Source organism: Papilio xuthus, unplaced genomic scaffold (genome assembly GCF_000836235.2).
Source record: "Papilio xuthus unplaced genomic scaffold, Pxut_1.1 DF826961.1, whole genome shotgun sequence".
Lineage (NCBI taxonomy): Eukaryota > Metazoa > Arthropoda > Insecta > Lepidoptera > Papilionidae > Papilio > Papilio xuthus.
In genome coordinates, this window is record NW_013531688.1 from 3,540,159 (window position 1) to 3,562,448 (window position 22,290).

Consider the following 22,290-nt stretch of genomic DNA (forward strand, 5'->3'; position numbering starts at 1 on the left):
ATGTAACGTTAATAACGCACACTTTACGTAAAAGTGGATGTCACTTGCAATGGAAAGATCTTAACACCTTAACACAATTATTTGAAAACAATTTTTATAAATTACGTAAAAACTATTATATCAGTATTCTCATCACCAGCAACCCTGACACATAATTGGGATTTTACCCGGAAAACCCCCAATGTGGGAAAAAAATTGGGAAAAAAATCCGGGTTAAATTACCGAATGGGACAATATTCGGGTTTTATAATATTGGGACATATATATTCAAATTATATAGGATATATATAAGGATAACATCTAGTACGCATTGTAACTGTTCCCTGTACTTCAGCAACCACCGAATGTTTCAATAGCCTAACACACAAAAGTTTCATTAGACGATCCTTATGCAATTGATTAACATTCCATCACAATGCGCAGATAAAATCTTATGCTAAAACAAGAAGACGTCTTTTTCTTATAATAAACTGCTGGTTTTATTTTAGTTCCTAAATCAGGCAATTTTGACGTTTCGAAAAACAGGCAACTAGGCCATATATGCGCTGGCGCAAAGTACCTATTTTTCCTACATTTATTCTAAAAATAAAAAAACAAATGATGATTAATTTTTTTGAGATTATGATAATTATGAACTAATTAAACTACTCGTATTGGGTTATTTTCCCATATGCATGCCCGGTTTTTTCCTATTTGGGATATTCCTGTTGGGTATTATCCCACTGTCCATCTCTAGCACATTCCCAAATTTTGGCAGCTTCGTTTACTTGGCATCAAATTTTAATTAACAAATTAACTAAAATTTGCTGCCACGTACAAATAATAGATTTATCACTTCGTTTTTAAAATCACTAGATATGATTTTTAAGTTATTGATCTAAGTAACTTTTCAGATTAATGTAATAAATTAGCTTGCAAATGCGCTATTATATAAACACTCACACAGTATGTTCATATTTTTGTAACTAGACAATAACTTAACCATTATTTAGATTTTTCATATTTATTTATGAACTCTAATGTTGTAAGACCAATATAAATAAACGGGTGGCTTCAAGGAAATTTTTGTAAATTAATCCAATATTTCATATCAAAAAACATCTTTCGTATCTATGATATATCAAGTATCCGATAAATCTATTTAATTTTGATAAAAATAAAAAAAAAACAAAACTTAATGTAGGCATTTTAGGGAGTCTTTAACATTGAAATAATATGTAATTAACGATAAAGAGATATCAAAAATTAAAAACGACAATATAAACATAGAAGTAAGGCAAATGTTACATCCCATTTTGAATAGACCTTGGAAACTTGTTTTGTTTATTCCGTGTGCATATCCTTATAAGATAATATACCTTTATGAGATATAGACATATTCCAAGATCCGGATCCGTTGATATACTAATTTATGTTATAATACAATTTTATCAAACGCGGAACTTTTATATTTCACCTATGACTCTCCATTGGCAATAAATTATCGAAGCAAAATAACTGACCGACACACGCTTTCGCATGTTGCCAAAATAATTCGCCTCAACCTGTAGACTCCCATATCACCAAAATTAACAAATTGTATTTCCTAATTTAATAAAATAATTCGTTTTCCTACTTCCTTATGTTGAATTTAAAACGAAATATCCAAACATGAAACTATAATAACGACTTTCTAGTTACAAATATTTACATTGTCAACCAATCACAATAAAATTTCTGATCTTGAATTAGACAAGAGCAGAGCGTGCGAATTCGAAGGCTTCGAGGCGATTGTATGCGCCGCGAAGGCTTTACAGGAGTGGAATGAACTGGCGTCGCCGAGCGAGCATAGTATCGGCGCGTCGCTCTGACACGGCGCACGCGCACGCGCATAGATACCGAACAAACGTATAAAAGGGCCCGAGCCCCCTCTACTTCTCATTCTCACCACTCTCCTCTTACTAACACAACATGGAAGAACTAGTTCCCAGTCATGGCCATGGTCATGGAGACGATACGGAAGGTGTTGTGCTCGCCAAGGGAGTTTCCATGGCGGTTCTCTTCTGTGCTTCTATGATATGTGGTATTATGCCTCTGTTCCTGGCGAAAAGATTCCGTTGGATATCCACTGATGAGGCGCAGAATTTGAAATCCAAGAATCGCGTGGTGATGTCTTTACTGTCGTTCGGAGGTGGTGTGCTCCTGTCTACCACATTCATGCATCTTTTGCCTGAAGTTCAAGAGAACGTCGAGTACTTACAGAGTGAGTATTCATTTTATTTTCTTTCGATCATTTAATTCATTAATTACATTAATATCTTGTCTTTCGACCTTGATAGTTAACCGGTTATTTTAGTAAATACTAATAACATTGAAGTGATATTGTCATAGATCAGTATTTATGTGATTAATAGGTTTTTAATTGTTATCAGTAATCGGAAATTATATACTCTATATTTTGATACAGAAATTGAATACTTCACACTATGTTACCCGGTGTTATGTTCTTTAATATTATGTTACATCGCTGTATACTAGTTTATGTTAATTATATTGTAACTAGACACTCGGTCGTCGAGGTCGTGATATATTTGAATATATGTATAATGTTAATAAAGTTGTAATCAATTATAAGAATTATTTAAAATTACTATGATTTGACGGTGAAATGATAAATGCGGTTTAATTTGCTTTAGTCTTTGGTCATATGTTAGATTTCGGTATCTAGTTGATATAGGTACATAACAGCTGCCTAAATATCACATTGGCAGAAACTATTTCGAGTTAATAGTTCGGCTAATTACTAAAACGTGCAAAACTATGCATCGCAGTTTTTGCAACAGATAATTATTTACAAAGTTTTACAACATAAGTTAAACATATACATTGTTGGTGTCAACATTTAAAGAATATGACACTGATATAGTAAACAGTGATTATATTATTAGTTGTATTTTTTCCTTATGTATATCCTAAAATTTGATATGAAGAAAAAAAATAGGAAACTATGCGCGGAGTTATGTCTTTACGATTGGATTGTATCTTTTTAATTTTTTTTTAAGACGAAAAATATGTTCGAAAACATACGTATTTTAATTTCCTATCAAATAAACAATGAAATGGTATGTTTCTGTAGTGTAAACCCATGGTAATGCATTTGTAATCGACGTAACAAATGACGTCATAAGTTCAATAGTTTTGGGTCTACTCGTAATGTACTAACGGTCCGTTCGAGGGCATTATCTAATAGATTGTCGGTTGCGCAAGCTGACTCTGGGTATGTGTGCCATTGGCCGCATCGATCGATCGGTCATCATTCTAATGTCTTCAGATTAATAAAACATTTGCCGAAACAACATCGAGCATCTTGTTAAAAATATATCATTTTAAATTTAAAATTAAACAAAATGACTTTTCTCACCTTTATAGCCGTTTTTGATTAGTGTTTCGCGAGTAATATGTCAAAAATTTTGAGAATTCGAATTTCAAAAATTTTCAATTCGAACTAGTTTTTTTTTCTAGAATCAAAACTAACTTGCAGATCTTACTTATAAATATTTAAAATTCTATCAAGGCTAATGTACTTAACGGTTAATAGCATCAAATAGAAATAAACAAGACAACGAGTGTTGCCCGTGTGAAGGCATTATTTTTATTTAGTTACCAAGTTATACAGTTATATCATAAGTTGCTTCTTGATTTACATAAATCGGAAATATAACCTTCAATATTATTATATCACGCAATTAACCTCAATAATAATAATGCGGTAAATTAAAATATAATCTTTTGGTCACAACATTTTAAAATATCGCGATGTGATGTCTAATATTGTACAATCTTCTTGCTAATTTTATAAATACGAATGTATGGATGGATGGAAGTCTGTGAGAAGTTTTCTTAATAGATGCATAAATCTGAATGAAATTTGGTATAAATGTTAGACACTATCTGGAAAAAAAAACGCATAGGCTATTTTTTTAATTTCGCAAATATTGATGACAAATTAAAGGTTATGGATTCGTGATGTAAAATTTAAAATCAATAAACATTAGTTACTCGTAATCGAGATTTCTTTTTCGATCATTCGACAAATGGTCAGACCTGACCGGACGAAAGAAACAAATGCTAGTAGTAGCTTATTACCAATTCAATAAAGGAAATCACACAAACAGAATCAATCGTGCGCTAAATACTAAGCAAGTTAGTATTGATTTTTAAGATCGGTTAGGTAATAAATCAGAACTATTGTCATTACAAACTATTTAAATATTATACGACATAACATTAGTACTGTTGTGTTCTCTCATACAAAAATTAGAAATACATAGATGCGCTTTTTCAATAAACCACATCGAAACATAAACGCGTAAAGCGACGTAATTTGAGAAATTACGCATAAAGACAGCGCGGCAACGTGTAGTTTTAATATGAAAATACCTATATTATGCGTAAAACATGTAACCGTAAACAACTTTCAGAGTGTGAGTTAAATTATTTTGTGTTACAAAATTCAATATTCCCATTAAACTCTTAAATGGTACGTAGTTTTTGTATTACACTACCGTTTAATCGAATTTAATTGTGTCACCCATTGCAGTGATAAGTGATTGTCGTACAATATTTACACTGTTCCGATATTACGCCGTAAAATGTTCATTATATTGGTTGTTAATAGAATTCGTTCAGCTGTTTTTGAGCATTGATTCAAAATTGTAATTTGCTCATATGCGATTGGACACTTTCTTGAATTATATAAAAAGGAATAGTCTCTTCTTCTTTGAAGCTTTCTACAGTTCGATGTAAGGTTTCCGTATAGAAAAAATAATACTATACCATTTTTTAATCTAATTGCGATCCCTGGGTAGTATTATTTGTATAGAAAGGTTTGGAATAAATAACGATCTTTATTTTTTCGATATGACAACGACTGTCGAAGAATTGTCAGGAGAACAGGAAAATGTTTCCTCGGCATTAAAAAGCCTCTGATACTAAACTTTTTACTTCTATCGTTAGTTAATATGTATGTAAAAATAAATGAAAATAAGGCTCTTGTAATATGTTCAAGAAGTAATTTCACAAGTGCCGTTTAATCTTATCATTTGATCCTTATTTCTTAATCAAGAAAGTTATTGCATTTAAGTGGTTGATTATTAATCGGGGAAATAATATTCATTGTTCAAAAGATTAAATGTACACAATGAAATTGATAAAATTATTTCTTTAATTTTATTTTGTAATTATATATGGCCTTATATTGTTCATATAATAAAGAAAAGAAAAATAATATTTACAACGTCTCAATAACGTATGGACTCTATTGGAAAGGCAAGCTTCAATACGCCTTATTATAATAAAATTTCAAGTTATTTCTCTCATAAACATGGCAACATATCTTGTTATGGTTAGGGCTGGCAACTTTCAATTAATGAGATCAGAACACCAGTATTCGGCAAAAAACAAAACAAGGACCATCCACAACAAACTCTTTTGCTTTGGCGGAGGAAGAAAAACACTATGTCATATCATGATATTTAGAGGTCGACAAATTATAAATCTATTAACTTGTTTCAAACCGCCCAAAATAAATCAAAGAATCGATGTGAACCGTAGCTTAAACATGCACCATGCAAACCTAAATAATGCGTGTCGAGCCCAAAGAGGTGACATCCCTAGTTATGGTCCACTTCGCGCGCGGATGTGAGACTGGATTTTTGTTGTAAAAAAAAAATAAAAAAATCGCGAAACTTGTCGGCGGCGGTGGTTTCTTTGACACGTAATTGTCGAATATTGAGTATTTTATAACGAGTTGGGTTCGGTAACTTTCTTAAGACAAAAAAAGGAAAAGATATAATTAAATACCAGTAGTGTATAAAAAAAAATAAGTACTATAACTTAGTGCAGTCATTACGCAACCTTAAATGATGGTTTAAAAATTATTATAAAAATTCTAATGCACAATATCGCCATAAAATTAATCTTGTGTGGACGCAAAGATTAAGTATTATATTTATATTATTTTATACAAACAATGCTATTTAGAGAGAGAGTTAAAATATTTTCCAAATAAGCATACAAACTTTGCCAGAACTAATTGCAAACACATACCATACTAGTTAGTCCACAAATAAAAAAAATGGCTTCTAATCCTTAAATGTACACAATCCATTGTGTGCTACATCTCAATGTCTTCAGCATTCTTCATTTATTACACAAGCAAGTAAAACATAGCAAAAAACCAATATCATTACAAGAAATTTTCATAACTGAAATATTTTTACCATTGGTTATGGTAGACCTTAACAATTATAGGACTAAAAAATAACTAATCACCTGTAGCTGTAGGCTAAATTGCACATTATTTTTAACCAAAAGAACTAATATTATTTTCTACAAAACCTTTTTAAAATTCGACTCTTTTGTGTATAATTAATCAAAATATTTGTATACAATGCAGGAATGTGGTACACCATCTTGTATCGTAGCCCATTTTTATACTCTTGCATCTGCAGAACTGACAATAATCAGGTTTAATCCTTGCCTCGTGATTATTTTGTATTCTTTATTACCTTATATGTCATATGGGTTGCATTCGAAGCTTAAATTTGCTTTATTAAGAAGCTGCTTCAGAAGAAGTTCCAATTACGTATTAAAATTTCGGAAAGAAATACACGCCATTAAATGTTTTCTTGTATATCGAATTTTATGTATCATGATATGATTAACGTTGACAAAGTTAATATTTTAAAGTTTGGAAACGTGGAGTGAATGAATGTGTACGGCAGACATTTAAAATAGAAATTCGTAATAAACTCTCTTCTGACGCGCGGTTCTATTTTTAAATTTCTTAAGTCTAGACAGCCAGCTCTAAAATGACTACACTAAAACGTATTTACTTTTAGACATTCTTCATTACATGTTCCCTCCAATTATAACACTCTCATAACAATACTATGAGATAAAACATAGAGTAGGTTACAAGACAAACTTATTCAATAATGTTAGTATGCAAATGTTTAACTGACCCACAAACAAATCATCCTGTGGTTTACACAATCGTCTTCACAAACCGACAAGACTATTAAGATCATATTTAGTACTCATCTAATGTTAACTTATTGTTTTATTGTCCAGCGAGATATTATCTTAATTATGTATCTTTATAGCTGAGGTATAAATGTCAGAATGGCGCATGCTTTTTGTGTTGTACACGTCGTTTGTCTGGTTTTTAATGTAAACAAGAACGTCTCGTGTTTTTAAGAGTTTTAAAATATTCTATATAAGCTACCGAAACCAGGATATCGGTCTTTATCCCAAAGGTACGTGGCATTTATGAGACGTATAGACAAATTAAATCTAAAAACAACAACAAAGTGGTAAGCAGAGACCATGGACTTTCATTTGGCATGGTTCACTCTCACGCTTAAACTTAAATGGACTTGCCATTTACATTTCCCTTTTCTGACTCTAAGTCCCTTTTGATTAGGCAAGCGTAGAGGGTCCGGTAAAGTTGCAAATCCATTGACCTTGTAACTTGTGTCTTGCGTATATAACTTAACAAATGCAGGCACAGAATAAAAATCTATCTATCTAAAAATCTATCTCGTATCCACTATTATTACACACTGTAATCTTTTCACTCCAGTGGCCTAGTTGGCAACGTATTTTGTTTATATTTCATGAATTCTATGTGTCGCGTGCTAAATATAACCTACAATTATCGTAGCATATACGAATTGATAAGTGACATGATAACTTCTGTAAAATTTACAAGCATTATTAAAATGTTATGCTAGCAATTGCTTCTTTGTAAAATGTAGCTTTTTAATATTTCATAATTTTTTGTTAAAAAAAATATTTCCTAAAACTAAGCTCTTATTTAAAAGTTTTACTCATCACGAAAATGATTCTCGTATTTTTTATAATGATTCTGTATTTATTTTAACCACAATTACCAATACACAGGTGTTTGGTTAGTAATTAACAAGTTTAGAAATAAACGTGGACGTCAAAGCTAACGTGACTCATGAGAGAATTGGTAAGCAAGTCGCGTGCAGTTCGCATTCGTGACACACGATTTGTATTGGGACATTTAACGGAACTCGACTTTCTTTAGGGAAACATATCAATAAACAAACAATACTATGAAAGGCAATAAATATCTCATTGTAAAAAAAAGTGTAGTTATCAGAATTATGAAAGAGTTGTAGAAATACACCCCTAAGTGATTATACTAAGTACAGTGCCATCCTAATCTCATGATACCTCAAAATATCGATTAAGACTAAATAAAATACAATTCAAGTTATTTAGGCAACTGTATTTTCCTGCCACCGAGGGTCTAGTGTAAGAGTGCCGTGGGCCTCATACTCTCGCCTTTGACGTATATCCACCGGGTCAGATACCCTTGTCGGTCTAGAAAACCCATTGGTAACAAACTACTTCTTAGCTACTGTCTAAGTGATAGATTATAAATAAATTGTATAAGGTTATTATTTTTATAATAATTAACTTATTTTCGTATCAAGATTGTAATGTATTGATAGTAAATTAGCGATATTAGATCGTTATTTTTGCAATTAATTAGACAATCGTTACACGTGTAGTTAATATTTTACAATCAATAGATGTTAAACAATAAGACATGTCATCTGTTATTTTAAATTTATTATCTTTTAACTTTCATTGTTAATTAAAACATGAAACAATGAATTCAAGGGAATTCTTTTACGTATATTAATATGAATGTAAATAACAATTAAAATGACCTGAATTCGTTTCAGTTTTCGTTCGGTCCGTGCTCCATAGACCTTAATAAAATTATAATTATCTAGTCAACAAGAACATCTTGTATATTTAAAGAACCTTAATGTTTATTTGATTGATGCTTAAAGTATAAAAAACACACGAACGAGCTCACGAACAGTTAGTACTAGCTTTTAATTATATATAATAACAACTGTTTGTAGCATAGTTATTACAAATCTGCATAGAATAATGATTAAAATAAAAAAAACATTGTATTATAGAATATTAACGGTACATTAAGACAATTAAGTTTAAATTTAATAAAGATCAAGTAGACATCACTCTTCAAAAAATTGAGTTTAATATAGTATTAAAAGACCCATTAAAAAAATGCAAGGTAAACTCCTTGATGAACTGATTAATGTTGTTAACTTTTATAAAATAAAAATCACCACTTTTGAAAAGTGGTAAAAAAAAAATTCTCTTTTCTGTCACCATAAGACCAATTACTGGCACGGTTACCTTAGTATGTAGCTTGGAAGAAACAAAAAAGGTAGAGGTTGAATTACAGATTATTGTCAGAACATAAGTACTCGTACTTGTATATTATGTTAAAGTAATAAAATTCGACGTGCCAAGTGGCATAGAGAAACTTTATTCTCTCCAGTGAAATCGCCAAGGCTGGCAATATGACGACACTATTGAAATTATTGTCTAGCCAGATAGAAATTAAAACAAAAACCTAGCCTTCATGACATCGAATTGTTCACGATATTTAATTTAGTTACGCACAATTTTTTCAAATCAATAATTGTGTCGACCTTGTGACTAACGATTTCCTATTTCTGCAAATTTAACGATAGCATAGAAATTACACGAAACATGTCCCACGGGTACGACATGAAATTGGAGGCGTTTTCAAGGAATTAAAACTTGTAGTTTCTTCACAAATTAACATGAAATCAATTTTATTATACAAAACCTGGAATAAAATTCAAGACGAAAAACCAATAAATCAGCTAACAATTCTAACCTCTTTGAAAGAAATATTTCGGGAAAAAGGATTAGTTATGTTCTTTCGCTTGCTTACCGAAGTACTACGTCTCTAACCTTAAGTTTCATATGTGAATGCCCTATAAAACATATTGTTATCTCTGTTTACTTAATGATGACAGACAGCGATGACGATATATACAAAGATTTTGGTCTCAGAAAGCAACGGTAATAAATGTCTTCTTAACATTTGAATGTTACGTGAGTCATGGCAACTTAATTCACATTAGTAAACATTAAAATATTTGTTAACTATTGTATTATATCCTCATATTAATAATTAATGATTTGTTTATATCGCATGGTATGTATTTTAGGCATCAAATTCTAGGTCCTTTGTCTTAATGAATTTAAAAAAAAACTCGACATGAATAACGCATGAGTACTACATACCGGATTACGTAAATGGATGTTATACGTGTTACGCATAGTTAAATTCATTAACTGAAGTTATTTAACGGTCACTAAAATAGTATCTTAGTGTACATCAAATCTGTACAAAGAGACTAAGATATCTAAAAATATATATTTATTCTAAAATATCCTTGTTAATTTATATCAATACTAGCGGACCCGACAGACGTTGTCCTGTCTACACGTCTTTAATTCGAATATTATTTAAAATTTGACACTGCGATGGTAGCGCTGTTTGTCGGATCCAATGTAAAACATTCCAAAATCAACAACTACTAATAAATTAAAAATTAATTAAAAAAACATTGTCCAGCGGACAAAATTATGAATCTAAACCATTCCCAGATCCCCTTGAACACACACAAAAAATTTCATCAAAATCGGTCCAGTCGTTTGAGAGAAGTTCAGTGACATACACACGCACAGAAGAATTATATATATAAAGATACATATATGTTATATACGATTTTAAACGGTTTGCTTAATGATACAATTTGTATTAAACCATTTGATTATCACCTATAAAATATATTTATAAATAAATTTCCCCATCATTATTTTGGTGATAGCAAAATAATGATGAGATTTTAACCGAGAAAATCTGGTGACTGGTATTAATAGATTTATAATGCATGGGGAATCCCAAATGCAAGGGTTTCCCCAGACGATCATGGGCAGACCGGTAACATCAAAAACTCGTTTTAGATTTGATATCAGAACGTTTACATATCTAAGACAACTTCTTGTAGATTATATAGCCTTTAACTTAATTATTTTAAAATTAATGTATTGATCCGACACTCAAAAACTGAAGACGCAATTCAATGGATCATTTTTAGGGTTCCGTAACTCATAGGAAAAAAAACGGAACTCTTATAGGATCACTTTGTTGTCCGTCCGTCCGTCGTCAAGACCATTTTTATACATAGAAACTCCTTCGTGAGAAAATGAAATAAACTCAAAGGAATGTGAAAAACTATTTTATGAAAGCAGTAGTATTAACCAAGTTATTGGTTATAGACTATTTAGTTACGGCTTCGGAATATAGTGATTTCATGCTTCATTTAAACTAAAATATTTCTCTTATTAGTAAAGGGATTAGAATTGCATTTGATGCATTCATTATAAATTAAATTACGGATCATAAAATTAAAACATATGTTTTAAAGCTAAGCAACTCCATCTATTGGATTTAATGTGAATCTAATCATTCACAGAGCCTCAAATGACTCAAATACATTTGTATTCAGTAACATGTATGACATAAATCAAAATAATGCTGCATTATATCAATGTTTATTGGTTTCCAAAAGTTCAGTATTTTGTGATTGGATGGTGTGATAAGAATATTCTGCTGCGTATGTTTGCGCAACGACTAGTCACCAGACAACTGTTCAGGTCAGTATTTTAGTATTCTCATGGTTCACGTAACTATAGATGTCGCTTCCGCGTTCGTATTGTTTTGAGTGTATCGTCTGACCCTAATCGAGAATTTGGTTTTATCAAATATTCTTTATAAAATATTAAAACAATGATGTGAATAAACCGTGGAGAACGATAGAGAAAAACTAAAGAAAGTTTGGATAGATCGTAGAAGAGATAATAAAAAAACCTTCATAAGAAATATATAATGGGTTACAGAGGCCGTGGAATAATGCTGCCAACCTCAAATAGATTGAAACTTACGAACGAACTTTAACTGTTAAAGTTTTTTAAAAGTTTAGAGTACTTACAAAAAACGAACTGAAATAACCAATGGAATGCCCAAAACGACGGTACAACCGAAATAGAAGAAAGGCTTGACATAAGTCGTGCAGCTTAGGGAAATACGTTATTTACAATTCAAAGTAGCGGCGATGCACAAACTGAATCTTAAAGCATTATCTATACGAGGATCCAGGGCACGTCGCCCACTTAAATCTTCCGCACTTGATCCATGCTGAATATGTAACATTATTTTCATCAAATTATACAAAAATAACAAACAACAAATCTTTGTTCCATTGACATGTTTCTGCAAAACAGTGCTCTTTATTACCATTTGGTATTTAATTGAGAACAAATTCGTTTTTTTGCTGTACTTACGTACTGGTAGAATGCAGTTATAAATTGCAATTTCGCAATGTCATGTTACGCATATTTAAATATTTTGTCATTGTGATATAGTTAATAATGATGTTATAAAATAATTAAATCTATGAACAATGATGAACTATATTTATTTGATAATATTATTACGAAACTAAAGACATAAAATATTGTGTGGTGTGTCAGTAAGCGTAAATAAGCCCCAAGGCCAGGCGCAAGTTAATGTTAAGCAATGCTCTCATGCAATCGATTTTAAGAACTGCATCGCAATAACAACAAATATTGCTTGTATGTATTATCTTTTCGATAAATATTAAACCTACAGCTGTCACCCGCGACTCTGTCGTAGCAGGATTAAACTCTGCGCTAAATTTCAGCTAGATCTTTGCAGGCGTGTGCTTTGAATGTTAAGTTAGTCCAATCCCTTTATTCAAGAATATATTTTGAGGCACATTGATCTAAATGAGAAATTAAAGTGCTTATTTTTACTTAACAGCTAGCCACACAAACTTTAGTTGCGTGCGGCTTTCCACGGGCATACGGTCTGGCACTAGTGTTTCAAAGGCACATAACCAAAGACAAAGATTTAAAAAGTCCCAATTTAGTCTATGTCAAATTTAGTTCATTTGAATGATAATGTAATTAAGTACATAAGTATTTAACAAGTTGTTAGTTTTATTTTTTTAACCATAATATAGTCAAAAATCCTTGAACCAAATAAAAACAATGGCCGGAATTACAATTCATGTGTAAGGGCGTAGTGTAGTTCCACGCTTTTGCCGCACGAGTGCATTGTTAAAAAAAAAACAAAAACACACACGCACGCTCAAACAACGTAAAAAAGAAATGTCAAGGTTAAATTATTCGAGATGATATAATCATTAAGTTATTTATTGGTAACGCAAACCTTTATTCTTCATCTGTTGTGAGTTGTCTATGAACTGTTGATATTGGTAATTAGGGTTCCGTACCTCGAAAAGAAACTTTTACTTACACATATATACAGGTTTGTACGGAACCTTCGGGGCGCGAGTCTGACTCGCACTTGGCCAGTTTTTATGTCACTGGAATTCTGCTTCTGTCTTTATAACCTTTGAATAACATCGAGTAACAACACCATATTAGTAATTAAGCCACAAATGGCATTAATGGTCATGTTTTTATTCATTTAAAACAAAGCTCTGTTATAGGATTTCGCTGTATTCCTATACTTATAAATCTATTTTGTAGCTTATAATAAATTTTATAACCTCTAAAAATTATATAAGGAAAATATTATATTTAATTCATATTAGTAATTCGTTGATAAAGTGACCGCTTTAAAATTAATGACACTACGATAAAGTTTGATATTATTAAAACTTATTGGTTTTGGGAATTAAATTTTAAGTTTAATTAAAATTAAACTAATTTAGTATCTCATCGACGCCTTACGGAATCCAAGGGTTGGCGCGCATTTCGAACAAAGGTTAAGCCTGGCCATTCAACGGGGAAATGCCACCAGCCTCTTGGGCATCCTACCATGCGAACGCATCGATTTGTAATCGATTTTTTACATTATCTAGCTTTATTTTTAGTTTGGTATATACATTGAATATAAAAATCGATAGAGCGTCGGCGGCTCAGGAGTCAAGCACATGACTTGCAATCTGCAGGTCCTGGGTTCGAATCCCGCCATGTACCAATGTGTTTTTCGATTTCTGATTTATATCCGACGTTCTAACGGCGAAGGAAAACATCGTGATGCAACCAGCACATATATGAGAAGAAATTCAAAGATATGTGTGAAGTCAACCAACCTGCACTTGGCCAGCGTGGTTGACTATGGCCTAGTCACTCTTAACTTAGGGTAGGCTCACAGTCCCTCGGTGGGGACATATAGTGAGCTGATGATGATGATTAAAATCGATAATTCAAGTCAAGCATATCCGTTTACACTTCTTGTAATCTGTACGCAACCTTCGTGAGAACATGTATTAATTAGTTATGACACAATACCTACATACATGCGGTTGTAGAGACCGGCGCTATGTTTGCACAGACGGAAAAACGATTATAAATCTTAGTTAGTTACACAATTACCTGACAAATTCCGTTTGCTTATTAAATAATTTATTTAAACAGTTGCTGAAAATTAACTTTTCAATGAATTGTCATGGTAATAACATGATTGTTTTGTACCAAAAGGTAGAGACGGGAAATTTCTTACTTTCATCATCATCATCAACCTGCCCTTATCCCTATCGAGGGTCGGCACAGTATGTACTACTCCTCCATACATCTCTATCAGCCGTCATATCCGAGTCTACCCCCTTCTTACGCATATCCTCTTTCACACAGTCATTCCATACTTATAGGAAATTTCTTACTTTCCGGGTATAAATTGGGACATTCATATACTGGGCCTTTTCTAAACATTAAAATTAAAAGTATCATTCCATAAATGTAGGAACAAAACCAACACTTATCATAAGCCATAAAGATGACATCACAAACTATTATCTAAATGCAACTTTGAATAGAAAATGATGTTAACAGAAGTCACGACACAGTAAATGAATATTATAATTAAATGAATATTAATATTATTAAAATCACGAAGCAGATGGTCTGAAAACCTAATATAAGTAATTGATGCCTCATATTTATAGCTAAAACAAATCATATGGCTAACAAAATGGAAAATGTTTTCTTCAATCGCTCTATCAGTTTAAGAAATCGACGTAATCAACTAAAATAAAAAAGATATTCGTAACTAATTAACCCTTAAATCAACATTCTTTTTTGTGGTAAGAATGGGAAACATTTTTTCCAATCCAGCAAGGATAGTTCGGGAGATTATTGTGTTCAATCGGATATTTCCAATTGAAATCTCAGTGGGAATTATTTTTCACAAAATCTTGATGATTAATTGTCTATAAATATTTCACAGGAATTGGCAGACTTCGAGAATTCGAATTCTCTTTGCCTCCGCTGTTGATGTGCTGCGGCTTCTTCATCATGTATCTGGTGGAGGAACTGGTGCACATCTACATCCATCATCGCGAGAAACAGAACGGCCAGTCAGCGCAGCTGGTGCGGAACCTCAGCGTGAGACGCAGCCGCGCCGGCAGTTCTGATGCCAATGGCGAGAAGAGCATCACCAATTCCATCGCTAACCTCACCGACCCACCCACAATGAAGATGTCAAAGGTAACATGCTTACTTACTTATTTTTTTTTCTATATTTTCTTCTGTAAAGAGTGTAAACATTTTTACGACGACCCTCGGGTAAAAATGTCAACCAAATCTTTGAATCTTAAAGCAGACGAAGGTCTACTTCCGTCGCGATTTGCAATAACCCATATATAGGATTTATTTATATAAGTTTTGACATAAAAATTTAATGTTTTCAGGACCCAGAGCTCAACCACCATGGCCACTCCCACAACCACAGCCACATGCCCATAACGCAAGGTGACGACGTCACCTCAGCACTGCGCGGTTTGCTCATTGTGCTTGCTCTTTCCATTCACGAGTTGTTTGAAGGCCTGGCTGTCGGTTTGGAGTCTTCCACTTCTCATGTCTGGTATGTTCTTTGAATTATTTCGATCAGCCATCTATCGCCAACTAGCACAAACACTTTTTAATTTACCATATCGACAACAGATGGCGCTTTAATTTTTTATTTAATATTAATTTGTGATTATTATTTTACAGGTACATGTTAGGAGCGGTTTCCGCCCACAAGCTAGTCATTGCCTTTTGTATTGGTGTAGAATTAATCGCTACACGCACAAAGACATGGCTTTCCGTGGTCTATATCACGACATTCGCTATTGTATCCCCATTGGGTATTGGCATTGGGCTTCTTCTGGTCGGAGGTCAAGGCGCTACTGCTGCGGGTGTCTACTCCGTCGTCCTGCAGGGATTGGCGTCAGGAACTCTGTTATACGTCATCTTCTTTGAAATATGGAAGAGCGATAGAACCGGCATCCTCCAATACTTCGCTGCTATCGTAGGATTTGGACTCATGTTCGGATTACAGTTGTTGAGTAAGTATTAAAATAACAATATATTCTGTTATTAAGATGTAGAACAAAACAAGATAGGTTTGAACGAATAACACACTCCAAATTGCCCTAGTTTATCTTACTAATAATATAAACGCGAAAATTTGGATAGATTTTTGTTTGAAGGTATACCGTGAACGGTTCAACGGATCTCGCTGAAATTTGGCACAGATCTACTACAACATAGTCCCGAAGAACACATACGCATAGACATACTTTTGTTTTAATACCACGAGGACGAAGTCGCGGGCGACAGCTAGTCAGATAAGAATTTTACTTACCATACTTTTTTTGTTACAGCGGGTCATTCTCACAGCCACTCGCACGGAGACGACGACCATGGACATTCCCATGACCACGGCCACTCGCATGACCACGGACATTCTCACGACCATTGAATCCAACACTCGGAAGTGTCTGTAAATGGTCACTGACATCTACCTAGAAATTAACATTCATGTTCCATACAGTTTCAATATTCTCGTGCACAATAACATGATACTCGAGGCTGACGTCATAGTTGTACATTAAAAAATTTATCGTAAGTAAATAATGTAACGAAACTTCATCGCTATCCATACAAGACTCATGTTATTGTACAGGAAATTAAGCGGGAAAATATAAGTGAACTCATTTGTGATACATGGATTGTGATGAGTTACTATTACTTAATGTTTTTATATGTTTTTATTTTGTAAATTGCCCTTAATTTTGTACATAATTACTATACATAGGCACCTAATGACACATGTAATATTTTAGAATTATAAGTTATTTAAGAACAAAGATGTTGAGAAGTTTAGCAATAACGTTAGAAATGTCCGATTACTGTTTTGTCTCAGAGAAAAACATTTTAAATATCGTACCTTATAGTTGATTATATTAATTTTTCGTTCGTATTGCCTATTCCAGCCTGAACATATAGTCAGCAAAATAGCAATGACGGAACACAATAACACAGTCTTAAACATTTCTGTACTAAAGTTAGCTTCTAATTAAATACATTAGTTAACGAACACAGTTTTTAACGATGCAAAAATTGCGCGGGAAAAACGCTATTCACTTTGTGGTGTTGCTACATAAAAAAATCAAAAAACCCACCGACCGCGGTCGTTGTGATGATATAAAAATATGTGATCACTTCATTTAGTAAGTGCATGTACTTGTTGTGAATAATCTACAACTGAAAATGTATGTCTATTATAAATGTAACTAGTAAAAAGCTTTGTTCTCACATCCCCATTGAGAAACTTCGTTTAAAAGCTGTGAATAATATTCTTAATTGTAATAACGATATTCTAACGTTGAGAGACAGTGAACAAGGTGTTAGCTTGATATGATTTTTTTATTTCCCTATTTATAAAACGCGTGTCTGTGATATGTGTATTTTTGAAAAAAAAAGACCAACAATATGTAAACGACAGTAATTATTTAAATACTATGTATAAATAAGTGTAAGTACAAAGTTAATTGCATTATCATATGAGATTCGTTAGAAGTGAAGTCATATTTTGTATTAATAAAAAGAAATTTTTGAATGAGATGTGTTTGGTTTTTCTTCCTAGTGAATTATTATTTATTTACAAGTAAATGAGAGTTGACCTCCTTCAAGAATGATTAATGACCTCGTGAAAACGACAGAAAGATGAGGTGCTCGTAGAACCTTATACTAATTTTATTGTAGAAGCCCTCTGTACAGCAGTGGACACATACAGAACGATGATGATCCTTGATATCTATCCAAAATAATATTAAAAGATTAAACTTAGGAGTAAACTCTATTAAAATAAATTATTAATGCATGAAAACATCGTTAAAGGATCAATGAACCAACAATCGATAAAAACAGTATTCAGTGTTGCTGTCAACAACAATTTATAACAATGTTATTTATGCTGTTCTAATCTCTGATCTCTGTTGACTTGTTGTGGTTTTTGGTTGTCAAGTTGTCAAATCAATCTGCTTAATGCTTATATCGAAAACTCGTAGTTTACAAACGTAATTAACATTAAATGATTATTTAAATTTATAATTCACTTAATATTTTGTGAGCCTTTAATATAGATCAGTACGCGAAACAAATATATAATATACTTCACATCGGACAGGTTGAAAAGTGGTAAGTGAAACTTGTTTGTGTATATTTTATTATATGTAACATAGCGATAAAGCGTTCTCTTTTATAAATTAGCATTGTTACATGTAGCTATTACTGAGATGTAAATTCGAATGAATGGAAAGTGAATCTCCGTATGATATAACACGTACAGGTGAAATGTCGATTATTTAACCTTGCGTAGTAGTCAATAGGTGGTGGAAAGTTGGCATTGTATCGAGAAACTATCACTTTGATGCCATTAATGCCAGTCTATATTGAATTCTTCGTGGTGTCGTGTCGTGTTAATTATTATTTTACAACTCTTAACATGAGTATCTTATTTAATTCTGCAGTTTGCATTCCTGCACTTGAAAGTTAGTCAGTGCTTCAAAATTTTATTAATTTAATTAAATTTAGAGTGTTAATTAAAATAATAGACTTTTTAATTTTTTATTACTAAGGATTATTTAATTTAGATTAAATAAAATTTCATTAATATTTAGTTGTAAAAAGAAATAAAAATATAAATCTAGTCTAGACAATAACCTTGATTGTTGTAGTAAAAGGTTTGAGACTGCTTACATGTCTAGAAGTGCATTCTATTTGTATGTATTGACTTCTTAATTTGTGTCCTTAAAGATATTAATTTCCACATTATTTATATTGCTTTTAATCAGCTATACAAAATCCAGTATATAAAAAATCTTTAATTTTTTGACATATTTTAACAAACATTTTTCCTGTATTTCCAGGTGAATATCGTCCCTTCATCCGCAGTATGTCGGCCACAGGTTTAACATCACAAGCACAGCTGCAGTACATACTGCAATGGTTCCAGGAGTTCAGTGAATACCAGCGTGAAGACTTCCTACCTGTCCTAGCTGCAGCATGCAGCGATAAACCTGATCAACTTGCAGCAACTCTCTCCAATCTCTCATGTCAAGATAAACCTGTCAGCTTATTTCAGTGCCGTGTAAGTAGTTTTTATGATCTTTTAATATACATACAGCTGAACTTGGACAAGTGAATAATAAGCAAGTGAATGGAGAAGGTAGAGAATATATGCAAATCATATAAAAGTGTTTCTAATAAAAACTTAAAATACAGACATGCTGGCACATAAACATGCAAAGAAATGTCAAAAACCAAATTATTTTACGTTTAAACACTGAGATAAATGACTAAACAAGCAGGATGCTCATATGTTGATAAAATATGTAAATGGAACAAATGTTTACACTTACTTTTCACTCAACAAATTATAAAGTAGACATTGTGTAGGAGTTACCAACCAAGATAGCTTAGTTTATATTGTTTTCTGTCTAAAATATTTTAACATCCTATATTTAATAGGTTTTAAGTTCTTTATGGGTATAAGTTTTTTCAAAATGCAGCTTGATTCTTAAAAAAACAATATAATGTTTTTGTTTTATTATAGTGATTTGCTCAAATGCTATTAATGACAGATGTAATTAAAATATCTCAGCATATGACTCATAGTTACGCAAGACAATAGCTATGATAATATTTGTTATTTCCCACTAGTGATTGTTTTCTATACTTTAAAGGTAAATTCTTCAAGTTCAGTTTATAGTTGTTAATAAGGAATTTTATCTGTAAACTAAACTATGACTACACTATTGATAAAACACTATCATAAACATTTATAAAACATTTATGTTTCAAGAAATAAGCAACTTTGTAACTTTAAGTAACTACAACTTAACCTTTATTACCTTAAAGTTAAGTTGTAGACACCATCTCCAAGCCATACTTTCTTCGGTCTTTGAAATCAATCTAGTAATAGTGAAGTTACAAGTCACTCTCTTTTTTTCACTTTTCATACAATTTATGTCTTGTTAGGTTTATCCCTAAATTAAACTATCCACATTTTTTAAACCGAGGTGAAGAAGTCACCTAAAAACGCTGAAAAAGTGCAGTGACTGCTACCTATATAAGGAATAACAGATGAATTGCCTACCTTAAATCAATGGAGGAGACGCACAGAAAAAGCATATATCGCTTTCCTATGCGTCCCTTCCTCGGTCAAATCCACTACCACTTCCCATTCTTACCTTATAGTTTATGTACTTGTTATATACCATTCTTCCCACATGTCATGTTAACTTTTGCTTTTTAACTCTTTATGTTATCATTTTCAGTGTTTCATCTCATCATTTCAAGTTCTTTTTTGAACAAATAAGTGATATATAATATGTAAAACTATGCAAACAATTAATTTTTAGTATATATTCTTTCAGATAAAATTATTTAATGAATGGTATCCAACATGGACTGAAGAGGAAAGAGAGAGATTGGTTAATAAGATATCGGAAATTGATGCAGAGTTCAGTATGAAACTACAGGAAGCAGTATTAAAAGGAATTCAAGTTAATGGAAATGATGATGAAGTTGTAAATGATGGAGATGCACCGGAGAAGGAAGAAAAGAAGAAAGAAATTGAAGAAACGGTTGAAGAAGATAAAGAATTTCCTTCTCCAACCCCGGATAACATCTCTATTGAAATAACAGCTGCTTCTTAAGTATGTATGTGTTTGTTTTTTTTTATTAATTATTATTATTTATTTGGAATATACAATATTGATGATACTTTTAGATTTAAATAGATATCCAAAAATATATCCTTTTCTTGCAGCTTAATTGAGTGTAACAGAGACAGACTTATTATAAAGCTAATTATATATTTTTTAATTTGTATCATTGTCACAAATTGCAAAGTTTTTATGTTTTTTTTTGAGCATTTGTCCATAGTAAGCTCTTCAGTACCTAAGTAGTAACTTTAGTTCGGGATATGTACCTGAAATAAGATATTTTTATGTGCATTGTTGATTTTACTAAAATATTTTATTGTCTGTAAACATTTTTTTATATGTTTGCTTAATGGATAGGGTTTTTTTTTCTTTTCTATATTAAAATGTTCCTTATAAGCACAATAACATTCCATTATAACATTCCTTAATATATTTATATGTAGTTTCAATGTATTTCTTTTATATATTATATATCTTTTTGATTATAAAATTGTCTGTTCACAAATAATTACATACGCACGTTTTTATAAATGGACAAATTAATTTTAACGTAAATTTCCACTGGTAAAATATCTGCATATAATTTTGTATAGACTAACCAAGAATATAAAAATATTAGCCTTGTGGTTCATATATCATTCATTAATGTTTGCAATGAATTTTAATTCATTATTTTCAGGATTGTGATGAGATTTTTATATTCCTGGTTGGATTGTCGATAAAAAGGGTTTGTGGTCAAGCACTGGTTTATGAAAAATTAATTTTTTTTTTTAGTACGAGGGTTGAAAATTTTTGACTTTTATCAGTGGAAATAGTTAATACAAAAATAAATTTTATTAATATAATATATTTTTTTGTTCATTTATCTGTAGTATTACGATAAATCATGATCATAGTATAAAAAGTGTTAGTTCCTTAATGTTTTTAATGATATTATCCAAAATAAATATTGGCAACTAAAGCGAAACCGCTAATTTATAATTATGAAAAGTATTATTTAAAGTATTTTTATAAATTATCTATGGAATTTTTAACCAATCAAATTTCCAAAGAAAAATGTATTATGAATCAAATTTAAAATGTGCCAATAACCTTTCATGGGTTTTATATATATTATAATTCGTACAAATGTTCTGTCTCAAATTTAATTAAGATTTAGATATTGTAGTATAATAAATATTCGAATATCTTTAGATCTGATATAAACATTTTGATAGATATATAAATTAGCCATAGATTATAAAATAAAGATTTTTATAACATGCATAGTGATGTTTTATTTAATCCGCTTCAGTAATTTAAAAGA

General features: G+C 31.7%; 2 protein-coding genes across 2 annotated transcripts; both read left to right on the forward strand.

Moving 5' to 3' along the window:
* Positions 1 to 1,851: 1,851 nt before the first annotated feature.
* On the forward strand, positions 1,852 to 17,877 carry Zip89B (Zinc/iron regulated transporter-related protein 89B). Its single transcript, XM_013315565.1, has 5 exons — positions 1,852 to 2,242; positions 15,215 to 15,474; positions 15,678 to 15,850; positions 15,982 to 16,316; positions 16,635 to 17,877. The coding sequence occupies exons 1-5, from the start codon at positions 1,951 to 1,953 to the stop codon at positions 16,730 to 16,732; spliced, it is 1,158 nt and encodes a 385-aa protein (XP_013171019.1). The 5' UTR covers positions 1,852 to 1,950; the 3' UTR covers positions 16,733 to 17,877.
* Positions 17,878 to 18,682: 805 nt separating this feature from the next.
* LOC106119959 (uncharacterized) lies at positions 18,683 to 21,741 on the forward strand. Its single transcript, XM_013315094.1, has 3 exons — positions 18,683 to 18,806; positions 19,185 to 19,405; positions 20,694 to 21,741. Exons 1-3 carry the CDS (start codon positions 18,686 to 18,688, stop codon positions 20,973 to 20,975), a joined length of 624 nt encoding a protein of 207 aa, XP_013170548.1. The 5' UTR covers positions 18,683 to 18,685; the 3' UTR covers positions 20,976 to 21,741.
* The last annotated feature ends 549 nt before the right edge of the window (positions 21,742 to 22,290 follow it).

Bases quoted from the DNA above. Each gene is read 5' to 3' on its own strand.
- LOC106119959 (XM_013315094.1), top strand. From the start codon at position 18,686: ATGCCATTAATGCCAGTCTATATTGAATTCTTCGTGGTGTCGTGTCGT. The intron at 18,807-19,184 runs GTTAGTCAGTGC...CTGTATTTCCAG, and splicing joins TTGCATTCCTGCACTTGAAA to GTGAATATCGTCCCTTCATC. The intron at 19,406-20,693 runs GTAAGTAGTTTT...ATATTCTTTCAG, and splicing joins TCAGCTTATTTCAGTGCCGT to ATAAAATTATTTAATGAATG.
- Zip89B (XM_013315565.1), top strand. From the start codon at position 1,951: ATGGAAGAACTAGTTCCCAGTCATGGCCATGGTCATGGAGACGATACG. The intron at 2,243-15,214 runs GTGAGTATTCAT...AATATTTCACAG, and splicing joins GAACGTCGAGTACTTACAGA to GAATTGGCAGACTTCGAGAA. The intron at 16,317-16,634 runs GTAAGTATTAAA...TTTTTGTTACAG, and splicing joins GTTCGGATTACAGTTGTTGA to CGGGTCATTCTCACAGCCAC.